We start from the raw sequence: 27440 nt of genomic DNA, 5'->3' as shown, positions 1-27440 counted from the left end.
TATGTTCGCCTTATCAGCTGTGACAGAAAGATAAACTTGTATTCATTATACATTTAATCCGTGGACAATTAAATCTGTCAGATGCCCCCACACATCTGTCACTGTCATTGCTGGGTGTGCATATTCCGATGTCTAGTGAGGCTGCTTTTTGCTGTGAACAATTTCCCACACTCTGAACACGAATAAGGGCGCTCACCCTTGTGACTCATCAGGTGTCTAGTAAGAGTTTGCTTCATTGGGAAGCTTTTCCCACACTCTGAACAAGAAAAAGGACGCTCCCCTGTGTGACTCCTGTGATGTAGAATGAGGTGGCGTTTCTCAGTATAGCCTTTCCCACACTCTGAACAAGAAAAGGGAAACACCCCCGTATGATTTCCTTGGTGATTAACAAGTTCTCTTTTGTAAAAGAAACCTTTCCCACATTCTGCACATGACCACAGCCGCTCACCAGTGTGGATTTTCTGGTGCATGATAAAGTATCGTTTCTCAGTGAAATTTTTCCCACACGTTGAACATGAAAATGGACGTTCACCTGTGTGTCTTCTGTGGTGTAGAAGTAGTTTTCCTTTTTCAGTAAAGGATTTCCCACACTCTGGACATACAAAGGGACGCTCACCTGTGTGACTTCTGATGTGTACGTCAAGGTGTTGTTTATTAATGAAACCTATCCCACACTCTGAGCATGAAAAGGGTGATTTCCCTGAGTGAACTCTCATGTAAGCGTAAACTTCTCTTCAGACTGAACGTTTTTTCACACTCAGAACATGAAAATCTCTTCTCTCTTTCATCTCTAACAACATGAGATTTACCCAAAGATTCCTCAGGATTAGAATGATTATTTGATCCATCTACACAGAGAAATATTATTTGGATATTTGGCGTAACAGGATGGGATCTGTCGGACGATTCAGCAGGATTAGAGGGATCCGGTGATCTCTCCTCATGGTAAAGTCTGTGATGTGTATTTCCAGTAATGGGGTTTCCTCCTGGAGAACATTGTGTGACGCCATTATCTTCTGCAGTACAGCTGGGAAATGATGAAGAATGTTCCTGCAGGGTGTTCTGAACATAGTGCCCATCTGTGGAGAAATATGGGACATAATATTATTAATGCCGCCTTTTTTTATTTACATTGTATTAATGTATGTTGGTCCAGCAATCAAAAGTTTCACATTGTTCTGAAAGGGAAAAGTAAGTAAAATACCAGCACCAATACAAAGAAGACATTTAGAAGAAAAAAGATAGATTTTTCAAATGGAATACAACTCCTGCTCATTTGTTGCCATTAAACTGAAGAATGGAGATGGACCTTGCATATGGTGTACAGGATCTCCTCCTCATTTGTTGGTGCTATGATGTTATACTGAGGAATGGGGGTGGGCCTTTCATATGGTGTACAGTATCTCCTCCTCATTTGTTGGTGCTATGATGTTATACTGAGGAATGGAGATGTGCCTTTCATATGGTGTACAGTATCTCCTCCTCATTTGTTGGTACTATGATGTTATACTGAGGAATGGAGATGGGCCTTTCATATGGTGTACAGTATCTCCTCCTCATTTGTTGGTGCTATGATGTTATACTGAGGAATGGAGATGTGCCTTTCATATGGTGTACAGTATCTCCTCCTCATTTGTTGGTACTATGATGTTATACTGAGGAATGGAGATGGGCCTTTCATATGGTATACAGTATCTCCTCCTCATTTGTTGGAGCTATGATGTTATACTGAGGAATGGGGGTGGGCCTTTCATATGGTGTACAGTATCTCCTCCTCATTTGTTGGTACTATGATGTTATACTGAGGAATGGAGATGGGCCTTTCATATGGTATACAATATCTCCTCCTCATTTGTTATTATGTTATACTGAGGAATGGAGATGTGCCTTTCATTTGGTGTACAGTATATCCTCCTCATTTGTTGGTACTATAATGTTATACTGAGGAATGGGGATGGGTCTTTCATATGGTGCCATTCTCTCCACTGGTTACCCATTACCAAGAGGATCCAGTTCAAACTCCTGACTCTAACATACAAAGCCCTCCACGAGTTGTCTCCTCCATACATCTCCTCACTAATCTCAAGATATTGTCCCTCCCGCAACCTTCGCTCCTCCCAAGAAATTCTCCTGGCCTCTAAGCTGATCACCTCCTCTCATGCTCGCATCCAGGACTTTACACGAGCATCAGCCCTTATCTGGAACTCTCTTCCACAGCCTGTACGTCATGCTCCAAACCTGGACATCTTCAAACGCACTCTTAAAACACACCTTTTCAGACAAGCTTATAACATTCTATAGCCCTTTATTTACTTATTTGTCACAATGTAATCAGAGGCAAAGAATCACTGCCTCATCCATCCTCCACCCCCTTACCTAGTGTGTCCCCCACTACCCATTAGATTGTAAGCTCGCAAGGGCAGGGTCATCCTCCTAATGTTTACTGTTTTTGTAACAATATTTGTGCTGCTTGGAACTCTGCTGTATATTTGTTAGTTGTATCTATGTTCCCCTTGTCGTCTTATTGTGCTTTGTAAAGCGCTGCGGAATATGTTGGCGCTATATAAATAAAAAATAATAATAATAATAATAATGGTGTACAGTATCTCCTCCTCATTTGTTGGTACTATAATGTTATACTGAGGAATGGAGATGGGCCTTTCATATGGTGTACAGTATCTCCTCCTCATTTGTTGGTGCTATGATGTTATACTGAGGAATGGGGATGGACCTTTCATTTGGTGTACAGTATCTCCTCCTCATTTGTTGGTACTATGATGTTATACTGAGGAATAGTGATGGGCCTTTCATATGGTGTACAGTAACTCCTCATTAGTTAGTAATATGTTATGCTGAGGAATGGAGATGTGCCTTTCATATGGTATACAGTATCCCCTCCTCATTTGTTGGTAATGTGTCTACTGAGGAATGGAGATGGGCCTTTCATATGGTGTACAGTATCTCCTCCTTATTTGTTGGTGCTATGATGTTATACTGAGGAATGGAGATGTGCCTTTCATATGGTGTACAGTATCTCCTCCTCATGTGTTGGTGCTATGATGTTATACTGAGGAATGGAGATGAGCCTTCCATATGGTGTACAGTATCTCTTCCCCATTTGTTGGTACTATGATGTTATACTGAGGAATGGAGATGGGCCTTTCATATGGTGTGCAGTACCGCCTCCTCATTTGTTGGTACTATGATGTTATACTGAGGAATGGAGATGGGCCTTTCATATGGTGTACAGTGTCTCCTCCCCATTTGTTGGTACTATGATGTTATACTGAGGAATGGAGATGGGCATTTCATATGGTGTACAGTATCTCCTCCTCATGTGTTGGTACTATGATGTTATATTGAGGAATGGAGATGGGCCTTTCATATGGTGTACAGTATCTCCTCCTCATTTGTTGGTACTATGATGTTATACTGAGGAATGGAGATGGGCCTTTCATATGGTGTACAGTGTCTCCTCCCCATTTGTTGGTACTATGATGTTATACTGAGGAATGGAGATGGGCCTTTCATATGGTGTACATCATCTCCCCCTAATGTGTTGGTGCTATGATGTTATACTGAGGAATGGAGATGAGCCTTTCATATGGTGTACAGTATCTCCTCCTCATGTGTTGGTACTATGATGTTATACTGAGGAATGGAGATGGGCCTTTCATATGGTGTACAGCATCTCCCCCTCATGTGTTGGTACTATTATGTTATACTGAGGAATGGAGATAGGCCTTTCATATGGTGTACAGCATCTCCCCCTCATGTGTTGGTACTATGATGTTATATTGAGGAATGGAGATAGGCCTTTCATATGGTGTACAGCATCTCCCCCTCATGTGTTGGTACTATGATGTTATACTGAGGAATGGAGAGGGGCCTTTCATATGGTGTACAGTATCCCCTCCTCATTTGTTGGTGCTATGATGTTATACTGAGGAATGGAGATGGGCCTTTCATATGATGTACAGTATCTCCTCCTCATGTGTTGGCGCTATGATGTTATACTGAGGAATGGAGATGGGCCTTTCATATGGTGAACAGTATCTCCTCCTCATGTGTTGGTACTATGATGTTATACTGAGGAATGGAGATGGGCCTTTCATATGATGTACAGTATCTCCTCCTCATTTGCAGGTGCTGTGATGTTATACTGAGGAATGGAGATGGGCCTTTCATATGGTGTACAGTATCTCCTCCTCATTTGTTGGTACTATGATGTTATACTGAGGAATGGAGATGGGCCTTTCATATGGTGTACAGTATCTCCTCCTCATTTGCAGGTGCTGTGATGTTATACTGAGGAATGGAGATGGGCCTTTCATATGGTGTACAGTATCTCCTCCTCATTTGTTGGTGCTATGATGTTATACTGAGGAATGGAGATGGGCCTTTCATATGGTGTACAGTATCTCTCCCTCATTTGTTGGTACTATGATGTTATACTGAGGAATGGAGATTGGCCTTTCATATGGTGTACGGTATCTCCCCCTCATGTGTTGGTGCTATGATGTTATACTGAGGAATGGACTTGGAGATTTACTGAAGTGCAGTATCTCCAAACTGGTAATATAAAGTACAAATCATATTTATATTCACATTAGCAACAGTTCAATTTGATTGATAAATAGCCAACTTACATTTATTTTTATTTTAAATATCTTTTCAGCTCAAAGAAACAAATGAAAACAACATTTTTGCTAATCAATCATTTCTACTGGAATTTTACCTTATGAGATGATGTAAAGATCTGCCCATTCTCAATCGCTCTTTCTAATTTTCATTCACAAAAGTAAAATGAAATTGTGAACCAATGCTAATTGTTATATTTGCTGTTACTAACCGGTGTTAATCTTTAGAGAGCATTCCTCTTCTTTAACGGTCGTCATTGTTTTTTCCTCCTCAAAAGACTGCTGATCACTCCTCACATACATCTCTTCTTCTTCCTCTTTACTTGTCCTCATCATGTCACCCTCTTCCATAGACTTCTGATAGCTCCTCACATATATCTCTTCTTCCTCTTTAATTGTCGTCACCATCCCACCCTCCTCAGTAGACTGCTGGTTACTCCTCACAAACATATTCTTTTCTTCCTTATTACCTGTCCCTATCATGTCACCCTCCTCGAGAGATTGCAGATCACTCCTCAAGTACTTATCTTCTTGTTGTTTAGCTTCAGCTTTGTTATCAATCTTTTCTTCACCCTAAAACAATGGAACATGTATAAGAGAACAAACCTTTTACACTAAGATTGCACAGAAGAATCCAATTTATACAGGTTGAAATTACTTTTTGAGGTCTTATGCTGAGAATACACGGGTGATTCTGAGCTGATAAGTTGGTTAGATAGATCATTTCCGACATGTCTGATCGCCATTCGATCGTTTTGCTGTTCAATTTGTCATTGAAGTGAATTGAAAAAAGATAAGAAAAGCGAGCGGGTGATAAGAGAATTGAACGGGCAAAAGGATCGGGCGCAGAATTGAGCGCCAGAATCGACCCGTGTAGTCACAGCTTTAGCCTTCACCTTCCTGGTTGGGTCAAAGAGGTCCTGAACATCTCTCTGGTGGGTTTCTGATACTGGATCCATCTATAGGAAACACACACACACACACACTGACTGAATACAGATGATGGGGGGTGTAGGTGGACCCGACTCCATACTGCTCTCTCCTCTACAAGAAATGGAAGTCTCCTCTTACCAGATGATGTGAAAGGCGGCTGATTCTCCATCATTTCTTGTGAAGGTTCTTGTGTCCTTCTAAATAGTCACCATTTCCCCACTCCATGTTTCTGTGTAATAACATAAAGTAGATAATATTACTAAGTCCATTCCCCAAATCCTTCTCACCGCTCTCTCTTCAGGTGTGTTTTATATTAACAGAGATAAGAGTTACATAATGTGACCCGCGAATCATCTTCCTCATTTAGAAGTTGGCTACTGCCAAGGCCAGACAACCTCAGGCCGGCTATTACTCGTTTGTGTGGTCTTGGTCCTCTTTGTTTAGTGCTGGGGACTTTGGTGTTAAGACTCCTTCATTATATGAATATCATGGGGCTTTCTGCAAGGGGCTGGATGTGCAGGGAGGTTAGTGTGAGGTGTTGCAGGAAAAGGAACAGCTGTAAAAGGCCTAACATTATGTACTGTCCTCACCTCTATGGCCAGAAGTGTGTTTTACTAATAGAAATAAGAGTGATGTCATGTGACCTCCCAGAATCCTCCTCACCTCTCCAGGCAGGTGTGTGCTTTATTAACAGAGATAAGTGTGATGTCATGTGACCTCCCAGAATCCTCCTCACCTCTCCAGGCAGGTGTGTGTTTTATTAACATAGATAAGTGTGATGTCATGTGACCTCCCAGAATCCTCCTCGCCTCTCCAGTCAGGTGTGTGTTTTATTAACAGAGATAAGTGTGATATGTGACCTCCCAGAATCCTCCTCACCTCTAGTTTAAACTCCTTGCCGGTCTAATTCCCACCGGCAAGGAGGCAGCGCAGAACTTTTTTTTTTTTTTTTTTTTTTTTTTTAAATCATGTAGCGAGCCCAGGGCTCGCTACATGATAGCCGCTGAGCTGCGGCATCCCCCCACCCACTCCGATCGCCTTCGGCGATCAGAGTAAGCAGGAAATCCCGTTCAGAACGGGATTTCCTGCAGGGCTTCCCCGGTCGCCATGGCGACGGGGCGGGATGACGTCACCGACGTCATGGACGTCACAGGGAATCCCGATCCGCCCCTCAGCGCTGCCTGGCACTGATTGGCCAGGCTGCGCAGGGGTCTGGGGCGGGGGGGCGGCTCAGCGCGGCGGGTAGCGGCGGCGATCGCGTACTAAGTGCTAGCTGCGTGTAGGAAAAAAAAGAATTATGCAAATCGGCCCAGTGTGGCCTGAGAAATCCTCCTGCGCAGGTTACCCAGAGCTGAGCTCAGGATAACCGGCAAGGAGGTTAAAGGACCACTATCGCAAAATTTCTAAAAAATAAAACTAAAAAAGATCTATTCTGAAAATAATGCAAGTAGAAGGGATAGTGAAGGGTTAAGAATTATTTAAAAAATAAATCACCCTGCTGTTTACACAATTCACGGCAGCGTGACTGTGACAGCTCTTCTTACAGACAGCTCCTATCTGCTGCCTAAGATTGTTAGACTGTACTGCGGGCTGCTAACGGCTTTTCAAACAGTTAGGCCTTGTTCACATCTAAAATCGATTTTTTTTTGTGCGTTTTTATTCCCCCCCCCCTCGTGGCACTCCACTGCGTGGAACAATTTTATGCAAAGCGCTTTTGTAAGCACTTTTGCAGAGCGATTCCGTGTGAACTCTTTGACCCGGAAAATAATAAATACAATGTATTTATTCTTAAAACCGCAATCGCAGCATAAATCGATTTTATTAGCGCTTAGCACTCTTCCTATACCTTCCATTGACCCAAAATTGCCCCCAAAAAATGGTACAGGCACCGCTTTGGAAAGCGCAAAGCGGATGAAACGTGCTGATATGAACCTTCTTATAGAGATTCATTGCACAAGCGTTTTGTGGGCGATTTTTGAAAAACACCTGTGCTTGAAAAAATGCCGAAAACGCCCCCAGGATGCGAACGAGCCCTCCAACTGTCTCCTCCTGTGCTGTTAGGCAACAACGAAAAAGGAAGACACGGCACTCAGGAGCTGTGTGCAGCGACAAGCTGTAGTGAAGCAGACAGTACACTACATGTTTCGGGCGGAGCCCTTCATCAGGTGTGCTGTTAGCCAGCAGATAGGAGCTGTCCATCGGAAGAGCTGTCACAGTCACGCTGCCGTGAATGTGTAAACAGCAGGGTGATTTATTTTTTAACTAATCCTTAACCCTTCACTATCCCTTCTACTAGCATTATTTTCAGAATAGATCTTTTTTTAGTTTCGTTTTTTCGAAATTTCGCGATAGTGGTCATTTAACTAGTAGAGATGAGAATGATGACATAAAACATTCCCAATATCCTCCCATATATGTAGGCCGATTCCTAATCAATTTCAGCATAAAATGTCTGAGGGATCGGCCTCGCAATGCCGCTGATTCCGCCAGGCAGCTTCCGTCGGTTCAGCCCGTCAAATCTTAATGTATCCCCAGGTGCATTGTAATCTCACCTGCACCGTCTCCTGGTCTCCTCAGCCGACTCCCCTAAACGCCGCAGTCACACCCAGCGGCACTTGTGTGATGTTACACACGTGCCTGGCGGTGCTCAGAGGAGACAATGGAGAAGACTAGGAGTGGCTGGACATTTAAAATATACAATGCCGCAAAGCAAATACTCAGATTTAGCTCAGGAAAGATTCTGGATCCCAGTTAGTTTGTTGCAGACAGACCTGGCATTCCACAGACCAACAGAGGAACAAGATGAATATTTGCAAGTGGTGCAAATGGCCATGATGTAGATACTGTAGGGTTCTTCATTTAAGGGCCGGGGAGTGGGGAAGAGTTAGAAATTGTAGGGTTCTAAATTTTACACCTGATTTTTGCATTGCGGTGTGATGCCATGCTCCTGCCGTAACACAAGACATGTCACTTACGACTCTACGGCAGAATGCGCCAACAGGGTCATATGCATGTCAACAAAAAACAAGGTCTTCACATGGGCACCAGCTGATATTAAACTGCCACATTTATTGGCAAGGTTTGCAATATGAAGGACAATGCTGTACAATAGAATGTATCCAATCGCAATACATCACCATTCCATCGGATAATACCACCCACAGAGATCTGTCCGGTCGACAATTGTTTCGCTAAAGTAGCTTCCTCGTGGACCGCTGCTCTCCGCGGCGGGGATAAGGCTCAAACGCCGCAGACCAGGTGAGCGCCTAAAATACGCCATGTTGCGCACGCCCACTATGTCCTCCCGAGCCAATGGTAAGCCCATGGCCTCCAGCGTAAGCGCGCGTCATCACTGAGTGCAGCCTCACGCTGGCGGCAATCTTGGTCACGTCACCACGCTCCGCGGCGCTATTCAAGCGTCGCAGTCATGGCAACCTACTAGTTTCCTAGTTATGCTGCATCCACCCGGAAGCCAGTCGTAAGACCGCCCCCGTCGGACGCTGCAATGTGTACCATGCAATGGGCTCAACACGGGCAGGAGAGGACGGATATCCAGACCGCACAGAGCGTAATGGTCAGGGGGAACCTTGAATGTGAAGACATCAATGCATCGCTTAAAGGGAAAGATCCCACAACCAAGGTACAGGATTTTATGCATATCTTTAGGGTTAATTGTATTTTTAAAGGATTAGAGAGAAAGATACACCAGAGAGTGACACCCGAAAACCAGGTACAGGCAAGGAGAATATAAGCTATAAACATTCTAATATTAGAGCATACTAGTATTTTTGCAGAAAAACATTAAGTTCATTTCTGTCATTGAACCCCAATGGGCCCATTGCGTCAGTCCTCGAGATCCAGGTCGATTCCTTTTGAGAGAGCAGTTTCTCTCTATCTCCCCCCCTTCTCGGGGTTACTACAGAGAACAGGGTCATATGCATAGCGCTGCTCCGTGACGTACTCCCTGCTAGACAGGAAGTACGTTACCGTGATTCCTGTCAGTCCGTACATGCACACAGCTTTCTGTCGTTCAAACTTACTGCATTGCCCACTGACTTCCAATACCCCAAGCATCTTGCTGCAGGCTGCGCAATGGGATTGCAGTGTGAAGAACAATTTGCAGGCAAAATCTCGCGATTCAGTGCGATTTGCGCTTGTGATTCCTGTCATTAGAACGAGAATCACAGCACAATCACCCCAAAGACGCCGCATGCAGAGCGATTGATTGAAGCAAACGCTGCAGTGTGAATGTATCCATAGGGATACATTAGTAGCAGCGCTTTGCTGATCGCTGGCAAAAGCACTGAAAAAGCACCCAGGGTGAACTAACCCTTCTCCTTTTTACGATAGACCCTAAAAAGCATGCAGATCAGATGTTTGAGTGGATTTACCACATGCTTGTTTCAGCTGTATGATTCAGACACTACTGATGCCTCATGATCTGCAGGACTGCCCCCAGGCAATGGTAAATATGGCAGCCTCCGTATTCCTCTCACTTCAGGTATCATTTAAAGAGACCTTGTGAGGAAATTGGGTACTTACCTCGGGAGAGGGAAGCTTCAGGATCCTTCAGAGACTTCCCCGTCTGCCTCGCCATAGCTGTGCCAGGACCCCGACAAACCCGCCAACAGAGCACGGCGCACTGTGCAGGTGCAGACAGCTCACACCTGTACACTAGCATGCAGCTGAACCTGCGTGGCTGGGCCATCCTGTGCAGTGCGGCTGGGTACGTACGGGAGCGCGGCCGCGAGCTTTGGGGGTCTCAGCGCTGGTACGGCAAGGCGGATGGGGAAAGCCCCCAGATGATCCAGAGGCTTCTCTCTTGCAAGGTAAGTACCCAAATTGGGAATTTCCTCACAAGTTCTGAACAAGGAAAGAGCTGCAGGTGAGAATGTCATCAGCATATCAGATTGGAGAGGAAGCAGCCAAAGCGGGCGGCTGACTGGTATGTAAAGAACATCATAGGAACTGGCAGTCACACAGAATTAGTAAATGTACATTCAGATGCAGACAGCATGGAGATCAGTGGGTGGAGGCCAGTGCTCGGGTTATCACATACCTGGGAGAAAAATGGGATGAGAGAGACGCAGGTCTTGTACTAGTGCAGTGCTCTACCAAAGCACAGTCAGGGGGTACAGGGACTAATTACCTCATCTGCTGCCAGTCCTAGTAATGTGTCTAGTACCTTCTATAGCCTACATCCTCCAACCTCCTGTCTCTGTACGCTCCACCCTTCAGTGCTTTCCGCGTGACCCGTGTTGTAGTATCATTTTTTTTTATTGCGAATACTGCCATCTTGTGGTCAATATGCAAACTGCAGCCTGTGAAATTCCCAAGAAAAAAAAATGCTTATGTTTGAACCATCTATGTTTGTATATAATTTTTGCAGTGCCTCTCAGGTCTAAATAAAAAAAAAAGATAAACTAACCAGACCTCTTGCTTATTAAATCAGTTTTCATTTGGTGTAAAACTGAACACCACAATACTGCAAAAATAAAGACTACTGTTGCATATAAGAGTGTTTGTTTCATTGCCCTAGTGGGCTCTATTCACAATCAGGCATGCGGTAAAGAATTTATTACCGCTAAATTACCGCTAGCGGTAATCTCCGCATTTTTCCCACATTCACTAAAAATTTTTGCAGAAAAAAAGTGCGGTAACAGGTGTAAACTGACATTAAACGTGCGATAAACATGCAGAAAAAAAAGTAGCATTAAAAAATTGTCCCCCAAAAAAATGTTCTAAGTCCTGCAAACACAGTCAATGGGAAGCAAAATATATCAACTGTTACTTGTAGGTGATAAAAAAATCGGTACTTAAGGCAGAAATAATGCGCCTAATTTTCATTGTGAATTTGGATCTTTTGCGCAAATTACCGACTTTTGCGGTAATTTTCAGCATCCTTTGCACATTTTCTGCTTGCAAGAAAAGACATGCGGAAAGTTTTGTGAATGACAACATGGTCTTATTTTGGTCGCAAATTTCCTGCAAGTAGTTTACCGCATGCGGAAAATGATTGTGAATAAAGCCCATTATCATTTTTTTTTAGTATAATTCCACTTCCTGTTGAGGTGATGGTGCATTTTTATTGGACAGACCAGGTTTCTGGTTGCCATTCCGACCCCCCCCCCCCCACCCAGACTTATTCCATCATCATCTACATAAAGTAGTCAGGGAAGAGCTGGAAGAGGGCGCCAGCAAGTCCTTACCTTTTAGTGCCAGTCACCTGACAGTGCCAACCTACTCTTTCTGCTGTTAACAGATTAACTCTTTGTGGCCAGTAGTGCAGTTCAGCAGAATCTTATCTCCTTTTCCTGCTCATTGTCAAAAAGCATTTACCTTTGTATCAGTATTCCCGAATCAGACTCTGGGTGAAAAAAAAAAAAACATGCTGGTAGCGGTACTCCTGAGGGTAACTATTGGACGGTTTATTATAGAGAAGGCAGTGGAGCAGCACTTAAAACTCCTCTCCCTGATAATATCCGGTCTCCATGTGTCCTCCAAGTTTCCTGGGTGAGATCGCCGTCTATCACACGACAACAGACGGCGATCTCACCATAGATAGGGCACCCCCTGGAGGACAGGAGGAAGAAATTCAGTGCTAGATCCCAGGGAGGTGAGTTCTGTCCAGGGGGAGCCAGCACTGTGGGGTGGGGGGAGGATGTTCTCTGGTGTGTGATTAGTTCAGAATTTTGGATCTAAAAGCAGAAAACATTGTCCTGCTTTTAGACCCTAAAACCCAGAGCTAATCAGAAAGCCAAGGAGATTAACACACCCTACCTATCATATTTATAAAAGGGCTGAACAAATATACTGAATGGTTTCTCATTGCTGGAAGAGCAAGGCGAGATGGACACATGGCTTTCACAAACAGAGGCTGGGTCCACACTAGACACAGTTGCAGGACGGACACTGCAGTCCGGATCAGGGGAAGATTAGGGGAAGTACCCACCGTACTGCAAACTGATGAAAGTGCATCAGTTTCCGTTCAGTTTTTCCCTGACAGAAAACGTCTCCATCATTAGGAAGGAGTGGGAGGATTTTTTTGGGCCAATCATAAAGCTCAGGCTATCCGTTTTCACATCAGTTTTTTGCCTGTGGAGCTGGAGATGCGTTTTCTCATTGCTTTCACTACCCCTGCGTGTATCCGTGGTCCTGATCCGTTGCGTGAAAATGCAGCAGATCCGGACCTTCCGTTCAGGTTTTGAAAAGGGGTCCCCGCAAACGCAGACGGGTTCGTTTTTTACTTGGGTGAGGCTGGCTGCTATTTTGAACATTAGTATCCGGGACCGGGACTCCGTTTTTCATCAGGTTTGAAAAACGCAGCCACGGATATGTTTCCGGAGCTAGTGTGGACCAGGTCTAGGAAAGAGTGGGTAGGGTTAAAGGGAACCTGAACCTGGTTTTTAAAAAAGAGAGAGAGAAAGCTGGACGCTGTCCAAGTGCATTTATTGCGCATTTTACTTGAACTGTAAAAATATGCTTTGCCTGGGGCTCCAAAATGGCCCTGCACATGTGGATCGCTTCTTCTGGTGGTGTGAGTGGCTGAATGATCACATTGTCGAGAAGACTGGTGTGATCCCTGGTGATCGTGTGATCCCTGGTGATCGTAATCATCTCCAAGTATCTAAATAAGAGAGACCAGGAGCCCAATGGTGCAGTACCGTTTGTACAAGTAGAAAAAAGTTAGAAGTATGAATTATACTCACAAGGATAGGTTCCCCATTCAAACTTGCGAGAAGTTAACCGTCCTCACTCAGTATTCCAGGTCTGCCGGGAAGGCTCTAGTTGGTCGCGCTCCTTCGATTTATTGGAAACACTGTTTACAATATATGACCCCGAAGGGTTAGGCTAGACTAGGTACTCTGTTGGAGGCGCCCTAAGTATCTGATTACTTAATGTGAATATCTAGGAGTAAATAATGTTACCTCCAAAGACAAAACCACAAAAAGGTAAGTATATGTTTATTTGATGCACAACAGACAATGCGTTTCACAGGTGCAGGCCTGCTTCCTCAGGTCAATACAAAAGTGCCTTATAAGCAATGTTTTGCAGACTTGAGCACTTAAGGATCACATGCAATGTTGTTTTATATTGACAGCATTTTATACACTGTATTATATGCAGCCAGTGCTGAGCCCACCTGCCCTTGTCAGAATCAACTGATCTGCTGCATGCTTGTTCAGGGTGGTTTGTGGCTAGAAGTATGAGGCAGAGGATCAGCAAGTCAGCCAGGTAACTGGTATTGTTTAAAATAAATATGGCAGCTTCTAAATCCCGCTCACTTCAGTTTAAGAAAGCTCACCATGTACATCCAGGGAGCTACAAAGTGCCAGATCTAGATTTGCATTTGTCCACAGTGTGCAACATTATCAAGACGTTTGCAACCCATGGCACTGTAGCTAATCTCCCTGGGCGTGCACAGAAGAGAAAAATTGATGAAAAGTTTGCAAAACAGGATAGTCTGGATGGTGAATAAGCAGCTCCAAACAAGTTGCAAAGAAAGTCAAGCTGTCCAACAGGCTCAGGGAGTATCAGTGTCAGTGCAAACTATAAGATTAAACGCTATGGCAGAACCAGGAGGACCCCACTGCTGACACATAGACATAAAAAAGCAAGATTACAGTTTGCCAAAATATACTTGAGTAAGCCAAAATCCTTCCGGGAAACATCTTGAGGCCAGATGAGACCAAGATAGAGTTTTTTGGTAAGGCACATCATTCTGTTCACCGAAAATGTAATGAGGTCTACAAAGAAAGTAACAGTACCTACAGTGAAATATGGTGAAGGTTCAATGATGTTTTGGGGTTATTTTTGCTGCCTCTGGCACTGGGTGTCTCGAATGTGTGCAAGGCATCATGAAATCTGAGGATTACCAAAGGATTGTGGGTTGCACTGTAGAGCCAGGTGTCAGAAAGCTGGGTTTGTGCCCGAGTTCTTGGGTGTTCCAGCAGGACGATGACCCCAAAACATACGTCAAAAAGCACCCAGAAATAGATGGCAACAAAGCACTGGAGAGTTCTAAAGTGGCCAGCAATGAGTCCAGACCTAAATCCCATTAAACACGTAAATAAATCTTAAAATTGCTGTTGGGAAAAGGCGCTCTTCCAATAAGAGAGACCTGGAGCTGTTGCAAAGGAAGAGTGGTCCAACATTCCAGGTGAGAGGTGTAAGAAATATATAGTGTAATATGTTCTGACAAAAGAACATATCAGCCCCTGATGAGTCATTGTATGACGAAACCGGTAGGGCGGAGCCAAGGCCTACACACCAAGAGGAGCATACGGAGAGGGGATGCGGGACGCTGCTATCTTCCTGATCCAGAGATGGTGATATTTATGCTGTTTACTTGTTTTCTCATGTACGGGCATTACTGGTTTTAAAGGTTGTATTAAATAATACGGTTTTACACATGATCCTTCTTGTTTGAGCCCTAGATTATGTCCAAAGCATATTAACCTTGATGACGGCAACATTGAGCTTTTAGCAGTGTGGTGAACTGGATGTGATACCTGCTGTGTTTTGCTGCTGGTGAGCAGGGATAACTAGGGGGGGAGTGCTTGATATAGGTGGTGTCGGGCATCTTACCTTGATTTATACATATACACTGCTCCCAGAGTGTGACTGTCACGAAAAGGGTGCTAATCTCTTTTGTCAGAACATATTACACTATATATATCTTTTGTTCATTAAGGTGCAATATTTGATTGGCCCCTGGAATCTGGATGTAAGGATCAAGGGACTGAGCGCAACTATAGGGAATATTGAAGTATATGGACGTGGTTGTCTAAATAGTGCGCACCACCTGAGACTTGAACTATTGGATTGTGTAACAGCTTTTTGTCCGAAGGGATTGTGAAGCGCAGCCTAAGGGTACTGGTATTTATTTTATTTGAGAGGTGTAAGAAGCTTATTGATTATAGGAAGCAAAGGGTGGTTATAGGAAGCAAAGGATTTCAGTTATTTTTCCTGCAGGGTCTGCAACCAAATATTATGCTAAGGGTGCCAATACATTTGTCCACCCCATTTTTGGAGTTTTGTGTGACCTTAAAATGTCCAATTTGATTTTCCCCCCTCTTTTTTTGTTGAAATACACACAAAGGCAATATATATATATATATATATATATATATATATATATATCATGTGTTACTGCGCTACTTTTCTGTGAGAAATATTTGATTTTCTGGAAAAATTTCTTGGGGTGCCAACAATTTCAGCCATGACAGTATTCTGTCCAGGACTTTGTGTCTATACTGTACACTGATTACATTCACTTATCATTCTGACTGCCATCAGAATGTGCCTTGCTCAGTTTGTGATTTACCTGGGCTCTAATGGTGAAGTCAGACTTGCTGTTACATGGCAAAGCATGATGGCATTGGGAAGGGAGCATTTCTGGAGGGTGACATATTCCTGAAGAAGGGGACTAGTTCCCTGAAAGCTTGCACAAATAAACTTGGGGCCCATCTCCACTACACGCGGATTCTGGATTCAGGAAAACTGAAAAAACGGACAGATTCCACTATTGAGTTCATTGGGAAACGAAAGATCGCAAATCACGTTTAGTGGAAACAAGCCCATAGGCATTCATTGGAGTCAGTTTTTCTGCATCCAGAATCCGCGTGTAGTGGAAACAGGCGCTAAGCAGCCACATCCAGAAATCTGGATGCAGAAAAACTGATGCAGAACTAGTGGAAATAGGCCCTTAGACATTAAAGGAATTACTTTTGCAAAACTTTGTTTTTTGTCTACCTACATAATTGTATTGGCTAACAGTACAGAAATTATTTTGCTACTACTTTTCAGCTTAACAAAATGGGAATTCTGAACATCAGCTGTGACAATCTAAACCAATCTTAAAAATAAAACCATAAGCAGAATAAGATAAATATGAGACTAATTTCTATGTTGCTAATGTTTTATTTACTATACATAAAATACATTATCACATAATGTTATTTCCATTTCAGGTTCACTATAAATAGTAGGGTGTGCCAAATTCATTATATGCAACTTTAGTTAGTTTGGTGAAAAAAACAAAACACTAAAAGGCTTTACTGATGAGGCTGATGGCTGAGTAGGGTGATATGTGTGACCCTCTTGGTGATGATGTGTGTGTCTAATATCAAGGATTGCTTACTGCTAACACAGCTAGGCATGGATTCTGATCCCTCGCTTCCTTAGACCTTGTACACACACTACATGGTTCTTGGTTAACGCGGCTTGTTGATCTCGCCTCTGCCGAACATCTAGTGTGTGTATAGCGGCCTGGATCTGTCACACTTCCAGATCTCATCTAAGCAAGACTGAGGCTACTGTTCACCTTCTCACCCCTCCCACTCCCTCCGCCTCTCCATAGCAATGTAGCACATCGCTAGACACAAGATCTTCACTTTCAAATTCACTTTCAAATTCATAAAAGCTTCCGCACATCCGTAACCATTATTACTAAGCATGCAGACTCTGATGTCTTACGAGGCTGCTTTTAGCTGTAAACCTCTTCCCACACTCTGAACATGAAAAAGGATGCTCGTTCTTATGACTTCTAAGATGACTGGTAAGGCATTGTTTCATATAGAACTCTTTCCCACACTCGGAACATGAAAACGGCCGCTCGCCTGTGTGACTTCTTTGATGCACAATAAGGTATCGTTTCATTGAGAAGCCTTTCCCACACTCTGAGCAGATAAACGGAAGATTGCCTGTGTGACTTGTACAATGGGCAAGAAGGTATCGCTTCTCGGTGAAGCCTTTCCCACACTCTGAACATGAAAAGGGCTGCTCGCCAGTGTGAATTCGCTGGTGCATGATGAAGTATCTTTTCTCAGTGAAACTCTTCCCGCACTCAGAGCATGAAAAAGGACGCTCGCCGGTGTGTTTCTTCTGGTGCAGAGCCAGTTTACCTTTATCAGCAAATGATTTCCCACACTCTGGACACACAAAAGGGCGCTCGCCTGTGTGGCTTCTGATGTGTACGTCAAGGTATAGTTTATTATTGAACCCTTTCCCACACTCTGGACATGAAAACGGCGATTCCCCTGTGTGGACACTCTGATGTAAGCGTAGACTTCTTTTCAGTCTGAAAGTTTTCTCACACTCAGAACAGGAAAATCTCTTCTCTCCTTCATCTCTAACAATGTGAGATTTACCAGAAGATTCCTCAGGATTAGGAGGATTATTTGATGCATCTACACAGATAAATATTATCTGGATATTTGGGGTAACAGGATGGGATCTGTCAGAAGATTCCTCAGGATTAGAGGGATCCGGTGATCTCTCCTCATGGTACAGTATTTGATGTGTATTTTTAGTAATGGGGTTTGCTCCTGGAGAACATTGTGTGACGCCATTATCTTCTGCAGTACAGCTGGGAAATGATGAAGAATGTTCCTGCAGGGTGTTCTGAACATAGCGCCCATCTGTGGAGTAATATGGGAAATAATATTATTAGTGGACTAATTTGTATTTACTTTGTATTAATGTATGTTGGTAAAGCAACTAGCACCAATACAACTAATCACTAAGACATTTGAAAGAATGGAGATGGGCATATCATATGGTGTAGAGTATTTCCTCTCCTCCCCATTTGTTGGTGCTATGATGTTATACTGAGGAATGGAGATGGGCCTTTCATATGGCGTACAGTGTCTCCTCCCCATTTGTTGGTGCTATGATGTTATACTGAGGAATGGAGATGGGCCTTTCATCAGGTGTACAGTATCTCCTCCTCATTTGTTGGTACTATGATGTTATATTGAGGAATGGAGATGGGCATTTCATATGGTGTACAGTATCTCCTCCCCATTTGTTGGTACTATGATGTTATATTGAGGAATGGAGATGGACCTTTCATATGGTGTACAGTATCTCCTCCTCATTTGTTGGTACTATGATGTTATACTGAGGAATGGAGATGGGCCTTTCATATGGTGTACAGTATCTCCTCCTCATTTGTTGGCACTATGATGTTATATTGAGGAATGGAGATGGACCTTTCATATGGTGTACAGTATCTCCTCCTCATTTGTTGGTACTATGATGTTATACTGAGGAATGGAGATGGGCCTTTCATATGGTGTACAGTATCTCCTCCTCATTTGTTGGCACTATGATGTTATATTGAGGAATGGAGATGGACCTTTCATATGGTGTACAGTATCTCCTCCCCATTTGTTGGTGCTATGATGTTATACTGAGGAATGGAGATGGGCCTTTCATATGGTGTACAGTATCTCCTCCTCATTTGTTGGCACTATGATGTTATATTGAGGAATGGAGATGGACCTTTCATATGGTGTACAGTATCTCCTCCCCATTTGTTGGTGCTATGATGTTATACTGAGGAATGGAGATGGGCCTTTCATATGGTGTACAGTATCTCCTCCTCATTTGTTGGCACTATGATGTTATATTGAGGAATGGAGATGGACCTTTCATATGGTGTACAGTATCTCCTCCTCATTTGTTGGTACTATGATGTTATACTGAGGAATGGAGATGGACCTTTCATATGGTGTACAGTATCTCCTCCCCATTTGTTGGTGCTATGATGTTATACTGAGGAATAGTGATGGGCCTTTCATATGGTGTACAGTATCTCCTCCTCATTTGTTGGCACTATGATGTTATATTGAGGAATGGAGATGGACCTTTCATATGGTGTACAGTATCTCCTCCTCATTTGTTGGTACTATGATGTTATACCGAGGAATGGAGATGGGCCTTTCATATGGTGTACAGTATCTACTCCTCATTTGTTGGTGCTGTGATGTTATACTGAGGAATGGAGATGGGCCTTTCATATGGTGTACAGTATCCCCTCCTCATTTGTTGGTACTATGATGTTATACTGAGGAATGGAGATGGGCCTTTCATATGGTGTACAGTATCTCCTAATTTTCTTCCTATCGAGGCAATGTAAAGATCTGTTGATTTTCTCTTTTTAATTTAAAATTTTAGAAGTAAAACTAGTTAGAAAACTACTAATGATCATGTTTTCTGCTACTGACCTGTGTTAATCTCCAGAGAACATTTTTTTTCTTTAGTTGTCCCCATCATGTCTCTTTCCTCCATAGCCTGCTGATCACTTCTCACATACTTCTCTTCTTCTTCCTCTTTAATTGTCCTCATCATTACATCCTCCTCCATGGACTGCTGATCACTCCTCACATACATCTCTTCTTCCTCTTTAAATGTCCCCCTAGTTTCACTCTCTACCATAGACTGCTGATCACTCCTAACAAAAGTCTCTGGTTCTCGTTTAATTGTCCTCATCATGTCACCCTCCTCTGTGCACTGTTGATCACACCTCATATAGGTCTTTTCTTCTTGTTCTTTAGCATCAGCCTTTTCATCAATCTCCTCTTCACTTTAAACCTACAAAACAAAAGGAAACACTTCTATAGACTGAGACTGCACAGAATATGTTTACTGGTTTATGGAACCAAGTTCTCAACCTTCTGTCCCACCTACATGATAATGGTGGGGGTGATTGGACATTCCTGTGTAAAATGCTGGGAATAAAGAGGACCTGTACATTTCTCTGGTGGGTTTCTGTTACTGGATCCATCTGTAGGAAACACACACACTGATAGAATACATTGTCTCTATGTGATTATCAGATGACGGGGGGGGGGGGGGGTCTAGGTGGACTATCCTGGGAATAAAGAGGACCTGTACATCTCTTTGGCGGGTTTCTGTTATTGGATCCGTCTGTAGGAAACACACACACTGACTGAATACATAAGCTTCAAATCACTAAGACGTAGAAGTCTACCCAGCTGTAGAGTAATGTCTGCAGCAAGTTGTGTTCTGCTATGGTGATGTTCTCCCACCTCTGGCCAGAGTTGTGGTTATTCTGCCTAGTGGTCTGCCTAAAACATGAGCCATTGCTGTGCAAATTCGGTGCGTCTGTCCTGTGACAGTGTACAACAGTAAAATGCATCCCCGGTGTCCCTTTAGATCTGCATGCCACTTCTAATTCCTCTTATTCTCTGTATCAGTCTTTCCCTGTTCACGTCTAAAGGGTTACAGGCAAGCCTCTATGAATGTGCCCTGCTCCTGCGCCTTTGTGATTTGTAAATGTTCTAAGGTCCTGCCTACAGTACATCACTGTCAGTGAGGGGAGTAGTTAGACAGGGTGGCTCCTCCTATTGGCCGGCTCCTTTGCCTTTCTATTTTACCGAATGCTGACAGCTCCAGGCTGGATATGAATACTGAACATCTCACTTGTTTTATCGCATGCTCTAATCTTTGTAAATTGACATACACACACCTAAAGGATTATTAGGAACACCTGTTCAATTTCTCATTAATGCAATTATCTAATTAACCAATCACATGGCAGTTGCTTCAATGCATTTAGGGGTGTGGTCCTGATCAAGAAAATCTCCTGAACTCCAAACTGAATGTCAGAATGGGAAAGAAAGGTGATTTCACCAATTTTGAGCGTGACATGGTTGTTGGTGCCAGATGGGCCAGTCTGAGTATTTCCCAATCTGCTCAGTTACTGGGATTTTCACGCAATACCATTTCTAGGGTTTACAAAGTGTGGTGTGAAAAGGGAAAAACATCCAGTATGCGGCAGTCCTGTGGGCGGAAATGCCTTGTTGATGCTACAGGTCAGAGGACAATGGGCTGACTGATTCAAGTTTATAGAAGAGCAACGTTGACTGAAATAACCACTCGTTACAACCGAGGTATGCAGCAAAGCATTTGTGAAGCCATAACACGCGCAACCTTGAGGCGGATGGGCTACAACAGCAGAAGGCCCCACCGGGTACCACTCATCTCCATTACAAATAGAAAAAAAGAGGCTGCAATTTGCATAAGCTCACCAAAATTGGACAGTTGAAGACTGGGAAAATATTGCCTGGTCTGATGAGTCTGGATAGAGTCAGAATTTGGCGTAAACAGAATGAGAACATGGATCCATCATGCCTTGTTACCACTGTGCAGGCTGGTGGTGGTGGTGTAATGGTGTGGGGGATATTTCCTTGACACACTTTAGGCCCCCTAGTGCTAATTGTGCATTGTTTAAGTGCCTTTGGCTACCTGAGCATTGTTTCTGACCACATCCATCCCTTCATGACCACCATATACCCATCCTCTGATGGCCACTTCCAGCAGGATAATGCACCACGTCACAAAGCTCAAATAATTTCAAATTGGTTTCTTGAACATGACAATGAGTTCACTGTACTAAAATGACCCCCACAGTCACCAGATCTCAACCCAATAGAGCATCTTTGGGATGTGATGGAACGGAAGCTTCGTGCCCTGGATGTGCATCCAACAAATCTCCATCAACTGCAAGATGCTACCCTATCAATATGGGCCAACATTTCTAAAGAATGCTGTCAGCACCTCGTTGAATCAATGCCACATGGAATTAAGGCAGTTTTGAAGGTGAAAGGGGGTCAAACACCGTATTAGTATGGTGTTCCTAATAATCCTTTAGGTGAGTGTATATTGAGGTATTTATCCCACAATTCGGTAATTTTACTTTTCCATTCAGTAACAGCCTTAGGCCTGGGACCCACTAGGAATCGCTGCAGCACTTTAAAATCGCAACAGTGCTGTGTGCAGCGATTCCTATTGCGATTACGATAGCATTTCCCGGTACAATAGCATACATCCATAGCCCAGTCCCCTAAAGGAAGAGGTCATTATTATTTTAGTATTTATATAGCGCTGACATCTTCCGCAGCGCTGTACATAGTATATAGTCTAGTCACTAACTGTCCCTCAAAGGAGCTCACAATCTAATCCCTACCAGAGTCCTATGTCTATGTATGTATTGTGTAGTGTATGGGTCAATTTTTAGGAGGGAGCCAATTAACTTATCTGTATGTTTTTGGGATGTAGGAGGAAACTAGAGTGCCCGGAGGAAACCCATGCAGACACGGGGAGAACATACAAACTCCTTGCAGATGTTGACCTGGCTGGGATTCGAACCGGGGACCCAGAGCTGCAAGGCGAGAGCGCTAACCACTATGCCACCGTGCCGCCCATAGGTGCTTCTCTCTCTAGGACCAATCAGAGAAGTGCCTGTAACCTCTTCCTGTAGTGGGCGGGGCTACTGACGGAATCAGGAAATCCCCGCCCCCCCTCCCTGAAGTGTTGCAAATGCATTTTCAAAGCAATTTTGCAGCGCTTATATACTTAGCCTTGAGCACAAATGCTCTCAAAATGCTGCATGTGCTGCGACTGCAATTACCTCTAATTGCAATCGCACTAATGGGCTCGCCAACACTCACTTTATTTTTTGAGGGGAATTGCCAGTGATTGTCAGCGATCCCAAAATGCTGCCAAAATCACCCTAGTGGGTCCCAGCCCTTGCCATTTGACAAAATATTCAGTAAAATCAGCTGTTTTCTGCTTTCCCAAATGCATTTATCAGATGATGGGGGGGAGATCTAGGTGGATCCTCTGTACTGCTTTCTCCTTTACAAGGAATGAAAGTCTCCTCTTACCTTGTGATGTCAAGGGGCTGCTGATTCTCCATGATGATGTCCTGTGAGATCGTTGTGTCTTTCTAAATAATCCCAGTCACTAGCAGTCATCTTCACATTTTCATAAACCTATGTAATAAACAGTAACCAACATTACAACTAGTACTATTAAAGGCACCAGCAGCTCCACTCATGGAGGATCTTCTGGTTCAGATACTCCCTTTTTGCCTGAAGAAGTGGGCTGCACGAAACTGATCACATGTTGGAGTTTTGCAAATTACTAAATAAAAAGTCCTTTTGTAACTGACTGAATTTCAGTCATCAACCAGCAGGCAAGTTTACCACTGCCTCCTTTTTCTTTTTTAATATATTTTATATCTGCTGGAGCCTCTGTTATAGTACCAGTTCTACGTATGTTTGGTTGTCCACCTTGTGTGGAGGGGGGGTACTCCATCTATCACGACAGAGAGCGACTTCCTAATACCCGAGTGGGGTTGTGTTCATTCTCCCCACCTGCCTTTATAGTTTACCTTGGAGGTAACCGAAACTTGCACCCTTTTTACCTGACACAGAGCAGTGCAAGGAGGACGGAGCCTCTGCAATACTGCTATCTTACTTACCCCATGGAATCTGACCATTAGTGAGTCCTAAAGATCTGTCCTTTGAAAAAGTAAGATCTCTAACCCTGCCCATGCGGTTTTCATTTATCTTTTAACCCCTTCCTGCTGTCCTCAATACTTGTCCTCTCTTCCTGCTGCTCGTCCGCGCCTCCCGCTGTCACTGGTGCTTGTCGCCTCCTCCTGCTCTCACTGCTGCTCATCCCCACCTCCCCTTGCTCTCTCTGCTGCTTGTCCCCGCCTCCCGCTGTCACCGCTGCTTGTTGCCTCCTCCTGCTCTCTCTGTTGCTCGTCCCCTCCTCCCACTGTCCCTGCTGCTCGTCCCCTCCTACTGCTGGCCCTGCTGCTCATCAACTCCCCCTGCTGTAACTGCTGCTCGCCGCCTCCTCTTGCTGTCGCTGCTGCTCGTTGCCTCCTCCCGCTGTCATTGCTGCTTGTCACCTCCTCCTGCTCTCACTGCTGCTCGCCCCCTCCTCTCATTGTCCTTGCTGCTCGTCACCTCCACCTACATTCACTGCTGCTCGTCGCCTCTTCCCACTGTCCCTGCTGCTCATCGCCTTTTCCCGCTGTCCCTGCTGCTTATCGCCTCCTCCCGCTGTCCCTGCTGCTCGTCTCCTCCACCTGCTCTCACTGCTGCTTTTCTCCTCCTGCTCTCACTGCTGCTCTTCTCCTCCTCCTGCTGTCCCTGCTGCTCGTCGCCTCTTCCCGCTATCACTGCTGCTGTCACCTCCTCCCACTGTCACTGCTGCCCGTCACCTCCTTCCGCAGTAACTGCTGTTGTTGCCTCCTCCTGCTGTACCTGCTGCTCAATGCCTCCTCCCGCTGTCACTGCTGCTCATCGCCTCCTCCGGCTGTCATCACTCTCTGTCGCCTCTTTCCCCTGTCTACACTGTTTGTCACCTCTTCCCCCTGACATCGCTGCTTGTCATCTCTTCCCACTGATGTTGCTGCTCGTCTTCTCTTCTGCTGTTGCCACTATTTGTTACCTTCTCCGGGTGTCACTGCTGGTCCCCTCTGCTCACTGTCATCGCTGCCTATCATGTTGTCATTAGAGGAGCTCCCAATCTAATCCTATCATAGTCATAGTCTAATGTCCTACAATATTATTATTTTTATGTAGTTATATAGCACTGACATCTTCTGCAGCACTTTATAGAGTACATAGTCATGTCACTGACTGTCCTCAGAGGAGCTCCCCATCTAATCCCTACCTTATTCATATGTCCTACCATATTATTATTATGTATTTATATAGTACTTACATCTTCTTCAGCACTTCACAGTACGTAGTCATGTCACTGATTGCCCTCAGAGGAGCTCACACTTTAATCCTACCATAGTCATAGTCTAAAGTCCTACAATATTATTATTATGTAGCTATATAGTACTGACAGCTTCTGCAGCACTTTACATAGTACATAGTCATGTCACTGACTGTCCTCAGACGAACTCACACTCTAATCCCTGCCATAAGCACAGTCTAATGTCCTACCATATTATCATTATGAATTTATATAGCACTGACATCTTCAGCAGCACTTTACAGAGTACATAGACAGTTTTGTCACTTACTTCACAGAAGCTCACAATCCAATCTAAACAGGGCACATGCTGACCCTTCACTCCTTGCCTAGAAAGGTAGGGCATTTTCAGGCTCATTTTCAGCCCATATTACCCCTCAGAGGGTCTCCTGACCACCAACAGGTAATAATAGTGATGGGAGTACATTAGGGGTTGGCCCCTCTTACTAAGTGGGTTTATTCCATTACTGGGTGTAAATATAAAATAACATTCTATATTACCTCCTCTGTCGCCAGTCTCTGCAATGACTTCTCTCTACTTCCGCCCACTTCGTCTCTGCCCTGCAAGGTGATAGGGAGGGGTTTTGGGTGGAGTCTGGAACGTTGACTACAAAAAGGGAGGCGTAGAGGCGGGGCAGAGTTGGAATACACCGCGCCCTCTGTTATGTATGTATTCCTTTTCCAATCCCCACAAGGGGAGCTGCTATCCCATGTCCATACTGCTATGTATTGTCTAGCGCGCAAAATGAGGGGCAGCAGCGTACACTGCATCTTGTGCACTTCTTCACATCCTGATACTTCTCCACGACCATCCCAGGAGCACTACATATCCCAGCCAGCCTCCCCTGTACCCCAGGAGCGCTACACGCCCCAGCCAGCCCCCCTGTACCCCAGGAGCGCTACACGTCCCAGCCAGCCTCCCCTGTACCCCAGGAGCGCTACACGCCCCAGCCAGCCTCCCCTGTACCCCAGGAGCACTACACGTCCCAGCCAGCCTCCCAGGAGCGCTACACGCCCCAGCCAGCCTCCCCCTGTACCTCAGGAACGCTACACGTCCCAGCCAGCCTCCCCTGCACCCCAGGAATGCTATACGTCCTAGCCAGCCTCCCCTGTACCCCAGGAACGCTATACGTCCTAGCCAGCCTCCCCTGTACCCCAGGAGAACTACACGCTGCAGCCAGCCTCCCCTATTCCCCAGGAGCACTACATGTCCCAGCCAGCCTCCCCTGTACCCCAGGAGAACTACACGCTCCAACCAGCCTCCCCTATTCCCCAGGAGCACTACACGTCCCAGCCATCCTCCCCTGTACCCCAGGAGTGCTACACGCCCCAGCCAGCCTCCTCTGTACCCCTCCCCTGTACCCCAGGAGCGCTACACGTCCCAGCCAGCCTTCCCTGTACCCCAGGAGAACTACTTGCTCCAGCCAGCCTCCTCTATACCCCAGGAGTACTACAAGTCCCAGCCAGCCTTCCCTGTACCCCAGGAGCGCTACACGCCCCAGCCTGCCTCTCCTGTACCCCAGGAGAACTACACACTCCAGCCAGCCTCCCCTATTCCCCAGGACTGCTACACGCCCCAGCCAGCCTCCCCTGTACCCCTCCCCTGTACTGCCCGAGCGCTACATGCCCCAGCCAGCCTCCCCTGTACCCCACGAGCGCTACACCCCCCCCCAGCCAGCCTCCCCTGTACCCCAGGAGTGCTACACGTTTCAGCCAGCCTCCCCTGTACCCCAGGAGCGCTACACGCCCCAGCCTGCCTCCCCTGTACCCCGGGAGAACTACACACTCCAGCCAGCCTCCCCTGTACCCCAGGAGCACTAGACGTCCCAGCTAGCCTTCCCTGTACCCCAGGAGAACTACACGCTCCAGCCAGCCTCCCCTGTACCCCAGGAGCACTAGACGTCCCAGCTAGCCTCCCCTGTACCCCAGGAGCGCTACACGCCCCAGCCAGCTTCCCCTATACCCCATGAGCGCTACACGCCCCAGCCTGCCTCCCCTGTACCCCAGGAGAACTACACGCTCCAGCCAGCCTCCCCTATTCCCCAGGAGCACTACACATCCCAGCCAGCCTCCCCTGTACCCAGGAGCGCTACACGCCCCAGCCAGCCTCCCCCATACCCCAGGAGCATTACTCGTCCCAGCATGCCTCTCCTGTACCCTAGGAGCGCTACACGTCCCAGCCAGCCTCCCCTGTACCCAGGAGCGCTACACGCCCCAGCCAGCCTCCCCCATACCCCAGGAGAATTACTCGTCCCAGCATGCCTCCCCTGTACCCCAGAAGCAGGACACGTCCCAGCTAGTCTCCCCTGTACCCCAGGAGCAGTTCACATCCCAGCCAGCCTCCCCTGTACCCCAGGAGCACTACACGCCCCAGCCAGCCTCCCCTGTACCCCAGGAGCACTACACATCCCAGCCAGCCTCCCCTGTACCCCAGGAGCACTACACGTCTCAGCCAGCCTCCCCTTGTACTGGTTGAACTCGATGGACGTATGT

General features: G+C 45.4%; 2 protein-coding genes across 2 annotated transcripts; both read right to left on the bottom strand.

The window, feature by feature from the left end:
* Positions 1-36: 36 nt before the first annotated feature.
* On the bottom strand, positions 37-10804 carry LOC137535156 (gastrula zinc finger protein XlCGF8.2DB-like). The gene is made up of 4 exons (XM_068256972.1): positions 10723-10804; positions 5712-5802; positions 4853-5213; positions 37-1079 (listed from the first exon to the last, which is right to left on the bottom strand). The coding sequence occupies exon 4, from the start codon at positions 714-716 to the stop codon at positions 105-107; it is 612 nt and encodes a 203-aa protein (XP_068113073.1). The 5' UTR covers positions 717-1079; positions 4853-5213; positions 5712-5802; positions 10723-10804; the 3' UTR covers positions 37-104.
* Positions 10805-16498: 5694 nt separating this feature from the next.
* Positions 16499-25512, bottom strand: LOC137535139 (zinc finger protein OZF-like). The gene is made up of 4 exons (XM_068256955.1): positions 25449-25512; positions 23051-23158; positions 19586-19952; positions 16499-17995 (listed from the first exon to the last, which is right to left on the bottom strand). The coding sequence occupies exons 3-4, from the start codon at positions 19887-19889 to the stop codon at positions 17025-17027; spliced, it is 1275 nt and encodes a 424-aa protein (XP_068113056.1). The 5' UTR covers positions 19890-19952; positions 23051-23158; positions 25449-25512; the 3' UTR covers positions 16499-17024.
* Between the last annotated feature and the right edge of the window lie 1928 nt (positions 25513-27440).

This window comes from Hyperolius riggenbachi, chromosome 10 (genome assembly GCF_040937935.1).
Source record: "Hyperolius riggenbachi isolate aHypRig1 chromosome 10, aHypRig1.pri, whole genome shotgun sequence".
In the NCBI taxonomy this organism is placed as follows: Eukaryota; Metazoa; Chordata; class Amphibia; order Anura; family Hyperoliidae; genus Hyperolius; species Hyperolius riggenbachi.
This window is presented reverse-complemented; position numbering and strand designations above follow the sequence as displayed.

Coding starts and splice junctions, on each gene's coding strand:
- LOC137535156 (XM_068256972.1), bottom strand. CDS start 716: ATGAGAGTTCACTCAGGGAAATCACCCTTTTCATGCTCAGAGTGTGGG.
- LOC137535139 (XM_068256955.1), bottom strand. CDS start 19,889: ATGAGGTGTGATCAACAGTGCACAGAGGAGGGTGACATGATGAGGACA. Junction 17,996..19,585: donor TTCTCTGGAGATTAACACAG/GTCAGTAGCAGA, acceptor ATTACTCCACAG/ATGGGCGCTATGTTCAGAAC.